Raw genomic sequence first — 12590 nt, 5'->3', positions numbered from 1 at the left:
GCAGTTCAGGTGGCAGTGGAGGTGTGGGTTTGATTCCCAGCCTGGCACAGAAGGTTAAAGGATCTTTCTTTGCCACAGCTGTGGCTTAGATTCAGTCCCTGGCCTGGGAACTTCCATATGCTGCGGGTACGGCCATACAAATAAAAAATAAAATAAAATAAAAAAGCTTTTCTCCCTTTCTAGCTTAAAGAAATAAAAAAGCAGACAGATTTTTTTTTTCTTATCTAAATCTTTATTGGAAGAAAAAAACAGATTTAAAACAATGAGTAACAACAAATTTCATTAAATATTAAACGTTTTAGTTATCAAAGATATTTATACAATATGTTCCTAATATTTCTGCACAGCAGAAACACACTGATTATAGAGCTCAGACTGTCATTTGCTCATATGAGTTCGTTTTTGGCAATGAAGAATATCCAAAGTCACAGTTAAATGTGATAATAGATAAATTGCTAGTAACTTATTGTTGATTCTCAAAGCTTTCAGAAATTATGATTACATGATTGACATTACCTTAGGGTGAATATTTTATTACCTTTGGGTGAATGTTTTATGGACTCTTTCTATAACAAACTGAATTCATTTTCTTTTGTTAGTAGTACTAACAAAATTATTTGAAATTGAATTAGAAATTATGTTCCTGTTTATATTAGCACAGTAAAAAGTAACATGTTATAAGTAAACTGATTATTTCATATCGAAAGTTAGAAAATGGAAATAACATACATAAAACACTCCTGATGATAATAACCATTTAGAGTGGAGTTTTTCAGAACATGACATCTGTGAGCACCCTTTTTAGGAGTAAAGTTTCCCTTTGTAATTCCTTAAAGATTCCCTTTCCAATCTGTGTAAAACACTGAGAAAGGCAGTCTTATACCTACTGTATTTTCAAAGATCGTAGAAAAGATTATTTTAAACTCACTTTTAGTAAAAAAACAAAACAAAACTAACAAGTGTCCTTTCAGGTATTTTTCCTGCGTGTAGTACACATTCATGAATGTCCACTAGGCGCAAGGGAAATTGTTTATGCTGCAAAATGTACTGTATACAGTGAGGATATCAAACATACTGAAATGATCAATGGTTTCCAACTGGTGAGCTAAGAGGAAAACAAATGCAAAAAGACTTGTTATAATCACTAAAACATTGCAGTTGTGTGTGTGTGTTTTTTTTTTTTTTTTAAAACCATGTTTGTAAACTTGCCCACAAAAGCTGGGTAATATTAAACAGCCAGTAAGGCACTTTGTCAGAGAGGAAGAAGTAGTAAAGGCTGGATAACTGACAATTTGTTTAATAGGAAACAGTCTATATACCTAGAGCAAAATCTGGAGTGGAGTGCTCTTTTTACAGATGTACTGTCAAACAGGAGTGGGAAAAACTTTAAAATCTTCTATTTCACTTCCTTCACCAACTTCCCCTGCAGAAGTTTTTTAGTCATAACCTTAAAAATATATTAGCAGCTATCAATTTAAGTAACATCTCATTTTTCAATCTAATAATTTTAAACAATATTAACATATACACTGGCATCTCCAAAACATCCAAGCCAATTTATTAAAAAATGAATTACAAAACAAAAGATTATAGTATAAAAAATGTTCCATGTTATTACCAATTCCCTTGAAACTTCTGATGGCTTCACATTGTTACAGTATAAGCTTTGGTATAAAACATGCAAATAAAAGCAACAAGGTCATGAATACAGTGTTCCATACACAAAGCACTTATGAAACGAGTATAGCACAGACACAGCAGATGAGAGAAAGGTAACATCGCTGCAGGATCACCAGAGTTTGCACTTCTACCGCTTCTTAGTTTGCACATTTGGCTCTTTCAAAATCTTCAGCAGAGATTGACTCATGTAATAGGGTCTTTCAGTAGAACCATCATTTCGTTCTAAATCTTCCACTAGGAGGAAGAATGGCACAGGGTAAATATCAATGCAAAACTGTAAGAGAAGTCACATCGCCACCTGCTGCATACTTCCTTTACAGCAGTTCAAAATGTTACTTGGAAAAACAGCATAGTTTGGCACCAACATTATTGTAAACATAACAGAGAACAATCAGCCCTTGTTATTATGTCAGGAAGATATTATCTCATTCTGTGTACCAGGTCTGATTCTGCCAATAGCACATGCCTCTCAGCTGCATGACTGAGGAAATAAATTTTAGCTTCTTTTGAAGAACAAATGTAATTATACAATAACCAGAAGATGTAGGAGGAATTTGTAAATTCACCTTCAAATTCCTAAAAAGTATTAGGTATTTGGTTTGCCTCTTAAATTACCATATTAGTTCAAAATTGCTTTTATTTTTCAATCAACAATTTAGTAGTTTTTAAAAAAGATTTGTAGAATTTTAGTGTATTTCAAATCCTTGAAGAACATATTTTGCAAAATATTGCTTTTTTTGTTATACTTTCTTTTGTAAGAAAGTTTCTAAATGATTTTTGTTAAAAACAATGCTCATTTTTACTTTGTGTAATTTCGATTATACAAAGTAATTAATGAAAAACATTTTCTGACTAGAACAAAGCACATAATATAGTTAAAACTTCCATACTTAGAGATTCAAGTTAATTAAAAAATTAAGAAATATTGACCCAAATAATATTCCTTTTCCTATGATTTTGCACCCAAGGATTATATTCTTAAAAATATAGCCAAGTTTAGAATGTATCTCCATATAGTTCAGTGAATTACTGTGGAGAATTTTCTGGTCTCATCAGCAGATTTAATGCTAAATATTTAGTATATAGGCCCCAACTAGTACCAAGAATCTAAAATACAGAAGTTATGACTGTTAGAATTCTCCAAACTAATCTCCTTTGTCTTTTAATTTCTTAACTCCTAGATTTGATAAGAATATAAGGAGAAAATAGGCAACTAGTTTCAAACATGTTGATTTATATTTTATTCAAGTGATTTGCCAACTTTTATATATATAGCAGAATCACTGGAAGACCTTATAATAATTCACAAGCTGCCCCACACCAAAATACTTATATTAGAATCTCTTGGGGTCAGGGTAAACGTATCTATATTATAGCAAGGTCTCAGAGTGATTCTGATACATACACCAAAAAAAATAAATTTTTTTTGTTGCATCATTGTGAATGTTTCAATGACTCCTAAAAGAGAATTTATTCCTTACAATTTTTCAGCACTAAAGATAGAAGTAACTATTTTACTGGATATTTCCGTACCCCTGTATTGTTGAATAATAATAATAACCACCTAGAAAGGTTATCACTCTTCTTTGAATTATTCTTCAGCATGAGAGTGAAGAAGGCCCTTTGCCAAGATATGAAGCCAAATAAGACTTCTGACAATAATCGCAAGGAAGTAAGCCAGGAACAAGATGGTGGCCATTATAAGGACTGATCATTTAAAAATCTTCCCTAGTCATTGTCTTCTTGCTTTTAAGCTGCTATGAAATGAGTCTAAATCTAGGTTCCCACACTTCAGGATCATTAAATAAATTAGTATTGATATTAATTTATAATACATTACAATATTTATCTTTTCTTGGATACATGGATCATATTCAGATCAAAATGTTTGATGTTCCTTTCTGTCAAGACATAAATAATCCTGTACACAAACTTAGCGTAAAAGCCAAAAGATTCTACTGATTCAGTGCTCCTTCTGGGGTACATTTCTACACTGTTGGCCATGTCAAATGCACTTGCATACAGCAGATGGATAGGCAAAGTACATCAGTGTCTGATTCATGCTTTGCTCCACCATGCAAAAGACTAACGCATGGCTGCCAGATCCTGGGTTGTTTCTCTGGCCAGCAGGGGTAGAGTATAAAAATAACGTTCCTCCTAAAACCTTCAGGAAGAGAGTTCCTAACCCATTGTATGCCCCTTGTGGATACCAGATGAGTACCTGTGAGGGCTAATATTTCCTTAGGGTAAAATCTGAAGTGTCTTATCTTTTCTTCACTGAAAGTTAAGTTAAAAATTAAACCTTTTATAGAGTAAAGCCACACCATCTCTATAATCTAGAAAAATAGGCATGCTCGTAAAACATATAATCACTCTTCTGAAGCAGATCGATACTGATTTTCTATATGGTGGGCATAGGAAAATAGCGATTTGTCTCTATTTGGGTTGCAGACAAGTGGCATGAATTATGTGGCCATCTCGATTCTGTTCAGAATATGTTTTCACAGTGGCCAGAGGTTCATATCCTTGGAAATGCCATTATAGAACTCAGATTCAGCTTCACTGTAAATATAATTTCACTAAAATGAAATGGGCTCTGAAGGTTCCTCAGTAATTTTTACCTAGGAATTTTCTCTGTGGAACCTGTATAACATTAACATCTATATGTTTGTTATCGCCATGAATCACTTACTGAAATATACTTCCTAGGGAAACATTAATACAAGTTTAATCACAGTTTAGAGAGTTGTCCACTAGCTTGAACAGTATAAATATAATCATAGCACCATATATACAAATTTAGTACCATATGCCAGTTAACTACAAAGCAATCTTTTTATGGCTAGTTGATTATACATTTATAGTATTTTTTAAAAATTGCCTGAATATCCTTTACAAATATACATTTATAAAAAGAAAGGCTATCAAAGTGCTGCAATGGGAAACAGCACGCTAAGCTATAAAAATTTTGGAAACACTTTTGGCTAGACTTTGAAAAAAAAAAGTAAAATTTACACCTTGCTCTTCAGCTGGGACGACAGTCTATAAAATATCCTAGTTCACAGAGGCTACTGTCATCAGTTGCCTGATAGGTCAGATGCTGCCAGGTTCTGGCTTTTTAGGAATAAGCACTGAAATTTCAACATTACATAAAAGCATCATTTTCAAATTTACAAATAACCTAAATTATAAAACTTCTACTTAAAAATATGTGGCACTGTTTGGAGCTTTTCTACTCTTTCTGCTTCTGGGGAACTAGTTGCTTCTTGTTCAGAATTCCGTGCAGGGTAGGGGCTATGAAGTAGGGTTTTTCTGTAGATCCATCATTTCTTTCCAGATCTTCACCTGTATATGCAGCAGCCAAAGCAGGCAAACGCAGCAAGCAGGAGCAGAACAATTATATGCATTTTTATAAATTGGAGAGTCGAACAGGGAGAAATCAGAGAAAGCAGTGTTAGAAAGTCAAATATAAGACAAATTAGTGCAGTTAAGTAGCTGTTGCTGGTTAGAGTAAGAAGCTTCAATTTCCGTCAGGAAGTACTGAAACTTCCTATTTCCCACCCACTCCCAAAGAGGTTTACTTTGGTAATTTAAAGCTTAATAAGATCTTTCATGCCCTTTGAAAAGTGTTATCTTTAAATTCTATGACTGATCATTTCAGAAGGGTAAACTGCCACATCCTCTGAGATGAAGCTGAATAAAAAGTTTGGTGTGATAAATGTAGAGGGTAATTGAAATTCAGAATTTAAAGTTGATCTTAATGATAATCCATACACTAATGTTATAGATGAAGAAACTGAGACCCCAGGGTGTAAAATTATCCACCTGAAGTTGAAAGCTCTGGGGGCAGTCAGGATGAGGTGAGGACCTAGTTTCTTGACACCCACTTTAGTTCTTCTACTTAACTAAAATGTGTCCTATCCTAAAACCTTGCAATTTGCCTCAGATTACTTTCAAATGCTAACCCCAGTGTTTTCTGACTTCTGTAATACATGAGTTTACAATCCTGCTTTGCTTAGGCTATGAATAAAATGAGTATTCACTGAGCACATGTCTGTTAGGTAGTTGGGGGAAAGAATGAGAATGATGCTGAGAAGCAAGGAAAAGTTTTCATGGAATTAAATTTCCTGCAGACACATACAATTCACAGCTGATAATATCTCAATAAATATATAAATCCAACTTTATGCTTTGTTTAGACTAGTATATTAAAAATTATGCTATTTGTACCCCTTATTTATTATGAAATAAAAGGTAAGAAGTATATAAAACCATGTAGGATAATCATAGATTTATGGAATAAATCTAAGTTATTTTTCATGATACTCTCTTGGGAATGGTTGGATTATTGGTTTATCGGGTTTTTATATTAGATTTCACAGTAACTTTCCTCACATTCAAAATGAAAAGCTAAGGAGATAACATGATAAATGCTGAATATTTTTGTTCTTTTTTCCTCTATGGTATATACCACATATCATTTATTGTATGTCTATATCATTATTAACTTTTGAGGAACTGGTAGGAACCATGGTATGGATCACATAATAGTGATAATTGTCATCTCCAACCATTATTTTTTCTGATCCTGGGACCAGAATTCTCATTGCCTTGTAATGTAAAAAGGATGCTATGTTTCTATAAATAAATGGTTTGCAAATGGTTTACATTTTTAAAAATACCAGTTTTCTGGCAGCCAATAGGTATAGGCATATATATATACCTATTATATATGTGTGTGCATTTATACATATATATGCACATACATATATGTGTGTAGTATGTGTGTATATATGTATATGTGTGTATATATACAAAAGGTATAGTTTCACACAATTAGAATTTGGCTTAGAGTATCATTTAAGAAGAATGTTTTCCAAAGTTAGATGTTTCCCATAGTAACAGCAGGAGAGGGAAGAAAAATTCAATTTAGTGTCTCTTGTTCTTTATTATCAAAGAAAAGAATATACAAAAGGAAGCTATTCACATTCAATACACATTCAACACACAATATGTTGAATGAGGCTGAAATTATACCTGATTTAAAGAAGTTGGCAATGATTAATATAGATGGGTATAAAATATTTCTAATTTTTAATTTTTTTTGCTTTTAAAACTATTTAAAAATTTTTATTATAGTTGATTTACAATGTTGTGTTTCTGCTGTACAGCAAAGTGACCCAGTAATCATAAATATATTCTTTTTCTCACATTATTCTCAATCATGTTCCATCACAAGTGATTAGATATAGTTCCCTGTGCAATAAAATAGGATCTCATTGTTTATCCACTCCAAATGCAATAGTTAGCATCTACTAACCACAGACTCCCAGGGCATCCCACTGCCTCTCCCTCCTTCTTGGCAACCACAAGTCTGCTCTCCACATCCATAAGTTTGTTACTTTTCTGTAGATAGGTTCATTTGTGCCATATATTAGATTCCAAATATAAGTGATGTCATATGGTGTTTGTCTTCCTTTTTCTGACTTCACTTAGCATGAGTCTCTCTAGTTCCATTCATGTTGCTGCAAATTGGTATTATTTTGTTCTTTTTTATGGCAGAGAAGTTTTCCATTGTGTGTATGCACAACATTTAATCCATTCGTCACTGGACATTTAGATTGCTTCCATGTCTTGGCTATTGTGACTAGTGCTCCAATGAACACACGGGTGCATGTATCTTTTTCAAGGAAAGTTTGTCTGGATAGATGCCCAGGAGTGGTACTGCCAGATCATATGGTAGTTCTATATTTAGTTTTCTGAGGAACTGCATAGTTTTCCATAGTGGTTGTACCAATTTACATTCCCACCAAAAGTATAGGAGGGTTTCCTTTTCTCCATAGCCTCTTCAGCATTTGTTTACGTGCATACTTACTAATAATGGCCATTTTGACTGGCGTAAGGTTGTACTTCACTGCAGTTTTGATTTGCATTTCTCTAATAATTAATTAGTGATGTAAGCATTTTTTTCATGTGCCTGTTGCCCATCTGTATGTCTTTGGAGAAATGTCTTTTTAAGTCTTCTGCCCATTTTTCAATTGGGTTGGTTGGTTGGTTGGTTTGCTATTGAGTTGTTTATATATTTTGGAGATTAAGCCCTTGTCAGTTGCATCATCTGCAACTATTTTCTCCCATTCCATAGGTTGTCTTTTTGTGTTTTTTAATGGTTTCCCTTGCTGTACAAAAGCTTGTAATTTTGATTAGGTCCACTGGTTTATTTTTGTTTTTATTTCTATTGCTTTGGGAAACTGGCCTAAGAAAATATTTGTATGTTTGATGTCAGAGAATGTTTTGACTATGTTCTCTTCTAGTTTTTTTTTTTTTAATAATGATTTTTATTTTTTCCATTATAGCTGATTTACAGTGTTCTGTCAATTTTCTACTGCACAGCATGGTGACCTAGTTACACATACATGTATACATTCTTTTTTCTCACATTATCATGCTCCATCATACTTGACCAGAAAGAGTTCCCAGTGCTATACAGCAGGATCCCATTGCTTATCCATTCCAAAGGCAATAGTTTACATCTATTAACCCCAAATTCCCAGTCCTGCTCCTTCCCCCTTCCTCTTGGCAACCACAAGTCTGCTCTCCACATCCATGAGTTTGTTACTTTTCTGTAGATAGGTTCATTTGTGCCATATATTATATTCCAGATATAAGTGACATCATATGGTATTTGTCTTTCTCTGACTTACTTCACTCAGTATGAGAGTCTCTAGTTCCATCCATGTTGCTGCAAATGGCATTATTTTGTTCTTTTTTATGGCTGAGTAGTATTCCATTCTGTATAGTACCAAGGATCTTTGTAATCCAATCATCTGTCAGTGGACATTTAGGTTGTTTCCATGTCTTGGCTCTTGTGAATAGTGCTGCAATGAACATGCAGGTGCATGTATCTTTTCCAAGGAAAGTTTTGTCTGGATATATGCCCATGAGTGGGATTGCTGGGTCATATAGTAGTTCTATGTATAGTTTTCTAAGGTACCTCCATATTGTTTTCCATAGTGGTTGTACCAATTTACATTCCCACCAACAGTGCAGGAGGGTTCCCTTTTCTCCACACCCCCTCCAGCATTTGTTATTTGTGGACTTATTAATGATGGCCATTCTGACTGGTGTGAGGTGGTATCTCATGGCAGTTTTGATTTGCATTTCTCTAATAATCAGGGATGTTGAGCATTTTTTCATGTGGTTGTTGGCCACCTGTACATCTTCCTTGGAGAAATGTCTATTCAGGTCCTTTGGCCATTTTTCAATTGGGTTATTGGCTTTTTTTGCTGTTAAGTTGTATAAGTTGTTTGTATATTTTAGAGATTAGGCCCTTGTCAGTTGCATCACTTGAAATTATTTTCTCCCATTCTGTAAATGGTCATTTTTTTTTAATGGTTCCCTTTGCTGTGCAAAATCTTGTCAGTTTGATTAAGTCCCATTGGTTTATTTTTGCTTTGATTTCTGTTCCTTTGGGAGACTGACCTGAGAAAACATTCGTAAGGCTGATGTCAGAGAATGTTTTGCCTATGTTCTCTTGTAGGAGTTTAATAGTGTCTTGTCTTACATTTAAGTCTTCAAGCCATTTTGTGTTTATTTTCATACATGGTGTGAGGGTGTGTTTTAGTTTCATTGCTTTGCATGCAGCTGTCCAGCTTTCCCAGCAATACTTGCTGAAAAGACTGTCCTTTTCCCATTTTATGTTCTTGCCTCTTTTGTCAGATTAATTGACCATAGGTGTCTGGGTTTATTTCTGGGTTCTCTCTTCTGTTCCACTGGCCTATATGTTTTGGTACCAGTACCACATTGTCTTGATGACTGTGGCTTTGTAATATTGCCTGAAGTCTGGGAGAGTTATGCTTCCTGCTTGGTTTTTGTTCCTCAGAATTGCTTTGGCGATTCTGGGTCTTTTGTGGTTACATATACATTTTTGGATTGTTCTAGTTCTGTGAAAAATGTCCTGGGTAATTTGATAGGGATTGCAGTGAATCTGTAGATTGCTTTGGGTAGTATGGCCATTTTTACAATATTAATTTTCCAACCCAGGAGCATGGAATATCTTTCCATTTCTTTACATCTTCTTTAATTTCCTTGATTAATGTTTTATAGTTCTTGGCATATAAGTCTTTTACCTCCTTGGCCAGGTGTATTCCCAGGTATTTGATTTTGTGAGGTGCAATTTTAAAAGGAATTGTATTTTTGTATTCCTTTTCTAATATTTCATTGTTAGTATACAGAAATGTGACTGATTTCTGAATGTTAATCTTATATCCTGCTACTTTGCTGAATTTGTTGATCAGTTCAAGTATTTTTAGAGTTTTCTCTATACAGTGACATGTCATCTGCATACAGTGACAGTTTTACCTCTTCTCTTCCTACCTGGATGCCTTTTATTTCTTTTGTTTGTCTGATTGCGGTGGCTAAGACTTCCAGTACTATGCTGAATAATAGTGGTGAGAGTGGGCCATTGGTTTTTTAGTATCATGTTGTTTGTCTCCATGTAGTCATTTTTTTCTCCTTTCTTTTCCTGTAGTTGATTTCTAGTTTCATTCCATTGTGGTCAGAGAAGATGCTTGAAATAATTTCTATACTCTTAAATTTGTTGAGGGTAGTTTTGTGCCCCAGTATGTGGCAATCCTTGGGAATGTTCCAGGTACACTTGAAAAGAATGTATATTCTGATTTTTTTGGATGTAATGTCCTGAAGAGGGTAATTCAGTCTAACTTTTCTATTGTGTCATTTAGGATCTCTGTTGCCTTATTGACTTTTTGTCTAGAGGATCTGTCCATTGATGTGAGTAGGGTATTAAAGTCTCCTACTATTATTGTGTTCCCATCAATTTCTCCTTTAATGTCTTTTGGTATTTATTTGTTGCATGCATTTGGGTGCTCCTATGTTAGGGGCAGATATACGGACAAGTATAGTGTCCTCTTCTTGAATGGTTCCTTTTATCATAAATAGTGTCTTTCTATGGCCTTCATTTTAAGATCTATTTTGTTTGAGTATTGTAACTCCTGCTTTCCTATCTTGTCCATTCACATGAAATATCTTTTTCCATCCCCTCACTTTCAATGTATATGTGTCCTTTGCCCTAAGGTGGGTCTCTTGTAGGCAGCATATTGTAGGCTCTTGTTTTTTTATCCAGTTTGCCACTCTGTGACTTTTGATTGGCACATTCAGTCCATTGACATTTAAGGTAATTATTGATAAATATGTATTTATATCCATTTAAAACCTTGTTTTCCAGTTGATTCTGTTTCTCCTTTGTTCTTTTCCTTTTTTGGTTGGATGTTTTTCTTTTAAGCTTGTGTCCTCTTCTTTTTAGTTTTTGTGAATGTTATGTTTGGTTTTGATTTGTGGTTGCTCTGTTTTTCAGGTATGTTAACCCCTTCCTATATCTGCTTGCTTTAGCCTGATGGCCATGTAGGTTCAAATACATACTGAAAAAAAGAGTCTAGATTTTATTATATATTTTATGATTTTTATGTCCTTTTTCAACATCTTTATATTTCTACTTTTGCTGTTCCTTCTGTTTATCATTGCTTTTACCATAGATTTTTTTGGGGGGTCTTTTTTTTTAGCCTCCCCCCCATATGAAAGTTCCCAGGCTAGGGGTCAAATCAGAGCTGTAGCTGCTGGCCTCCTCTCAGGAGTGCTAGTCCCATCCTGTTTCCTTTTCTCTCTCTCTCTCTTTTTTTTTCTACCCAATATTGGAGGGTTTCTTGCCCTTTTTGGAGGTTTAAGGTCTTCTGGCAGCATTCAGTAGATGTTCTGTGAGAATCGTTCTACATATAGATAGGGTTTTTTGCTTTGCTTGTGGGAAAAGGTGAGCAGCACGTCTTACTCCTCTGCCATTTTGATCCCACCTCTTTTTTTTTTTTTTTTTTTTTTGTTTCCTTTTTAGGGTCATACCTGTGGCATGTGGAAGTTACCAGGCTTGGGGTCAGATCAGAGCTGCAGCTGCAGGCCTATGCTACAGCAACAGAAACACAGGATCTGAGCCACGTCTGTGACCTACACCACAGGTCAGGGCAATGCCAGATCCTTAACCCACTGAGCAGGGCCAGGGATCAAGCCCACATCCTCATGGATACTAGTTGGGTTCATTACCTCTAAGCCACAATGGGAACACCTGTAAAACATTTCTTAGTGCTCAAATTTAAACTCCACTCTGAAAATTAAAGCCCATAAGATTTGGCAAAACTTCCAAAGACTGGAAACTCCTAGATTCTGTATATGTTTTTGAGAAAGCTTTTCAGTTACAAGAATGGGAAGATCCTAGTGGGATCGCCCAGTATCACTCTCATGATTAGCATCTGAGATGAGAGCTCTTTGAGAGCTCTGTCTGTTCTGTGTCTTATGCCACTTTATTCCCATCTCATAATGAGCTGAAGTTTGTTCATGTGGTATTTTGTAGATGGCTTCTCCTGGCAAACCACTGAGGCACTAAGAAAAGATTAAACATTCTAGTTCCATTTAGAACCAGAGGAAGAGGTAACTTATACACAAAGTTTTTTTCTGATTTCTTTTTCCATTTATTGAAAATTGATTTTAAATGTTCAGAAAGAAAAAAAAAAAAGCAAACCATCTTCTAGATGGTCTTTTCCCTTCAATATCTCCCCTTCTGACCCAAGCATGCAGTTGGTGCTATGAGTTACACTAAAAAGGCAACTATTTGTTTTGTATAAGTGGATCAGTCAGTAATTCCCTGTCATAGAATGTTTCCTCTGCTTCTTTTAACAGCAATGTGCCAGAGAAATAATCTCTCAGAGGGTATTAGCTGTAGGGCCAACAATTTCTGTTCTTTCACCTGCTGACCCTACTTTCTCTAGATTGAAGGTGAGGACAGATCAAGCTCCTGATGGACATTAAGTGCTCTAGGGCTTTTAAGATGCAGCAGTAATAGTCTGCACATA

General features: G+C 34.9%; 1 protein-coding gene across 7 annotated transcripts in view; it reads right to left on the bottom strand.

The window, feature by feature from the left end:
- SLC44A5 (solute carrier family 44 member 5) overlaps window positions 1142–12590 on the bottom strand; it is a 414235-nt gene continuing 402786 nt past the window's right edge. For 3 of the 7 annotated variants that reach the window (XM_021096466.1, XM_021096464.1, XM_021096467.1), the window contains one exon: window positions 1142–1914. In XM_021096466.1, coding sequence (XP_020952125.1) covers window positions 1808–1914 — 107 coding nt within the window. In that variant the 3' untranslated portion in view covers window positions 1142–1807. Of the gene's footprint in view, window positions 5026–12590 lie in introns of all 7 variants that reach the window. The other 4 variants (XM_013996232.2, XM_013996239.2, XM_021096465.1 and 1 more) reach the window with 2 other exon arrangements.

Source organism: Sus scrofa, chromosome 6 (genome assembly GCF_000003025.6).
Source record: "Sus scrofa isolate TJ Tabasco breed Duroc chromosome 6, Sscrofa11.1, whole genome shotgun sequence".
Taxonomy (NCBI): Eukaryota; Metazoa; Chordata; class Mammalia; order Artiodactyla; family Suidae; genus Sus; species Sus scrofa.
This window is presented reverse-complemented; position numbering and strand designations above follow the sequence as displayed.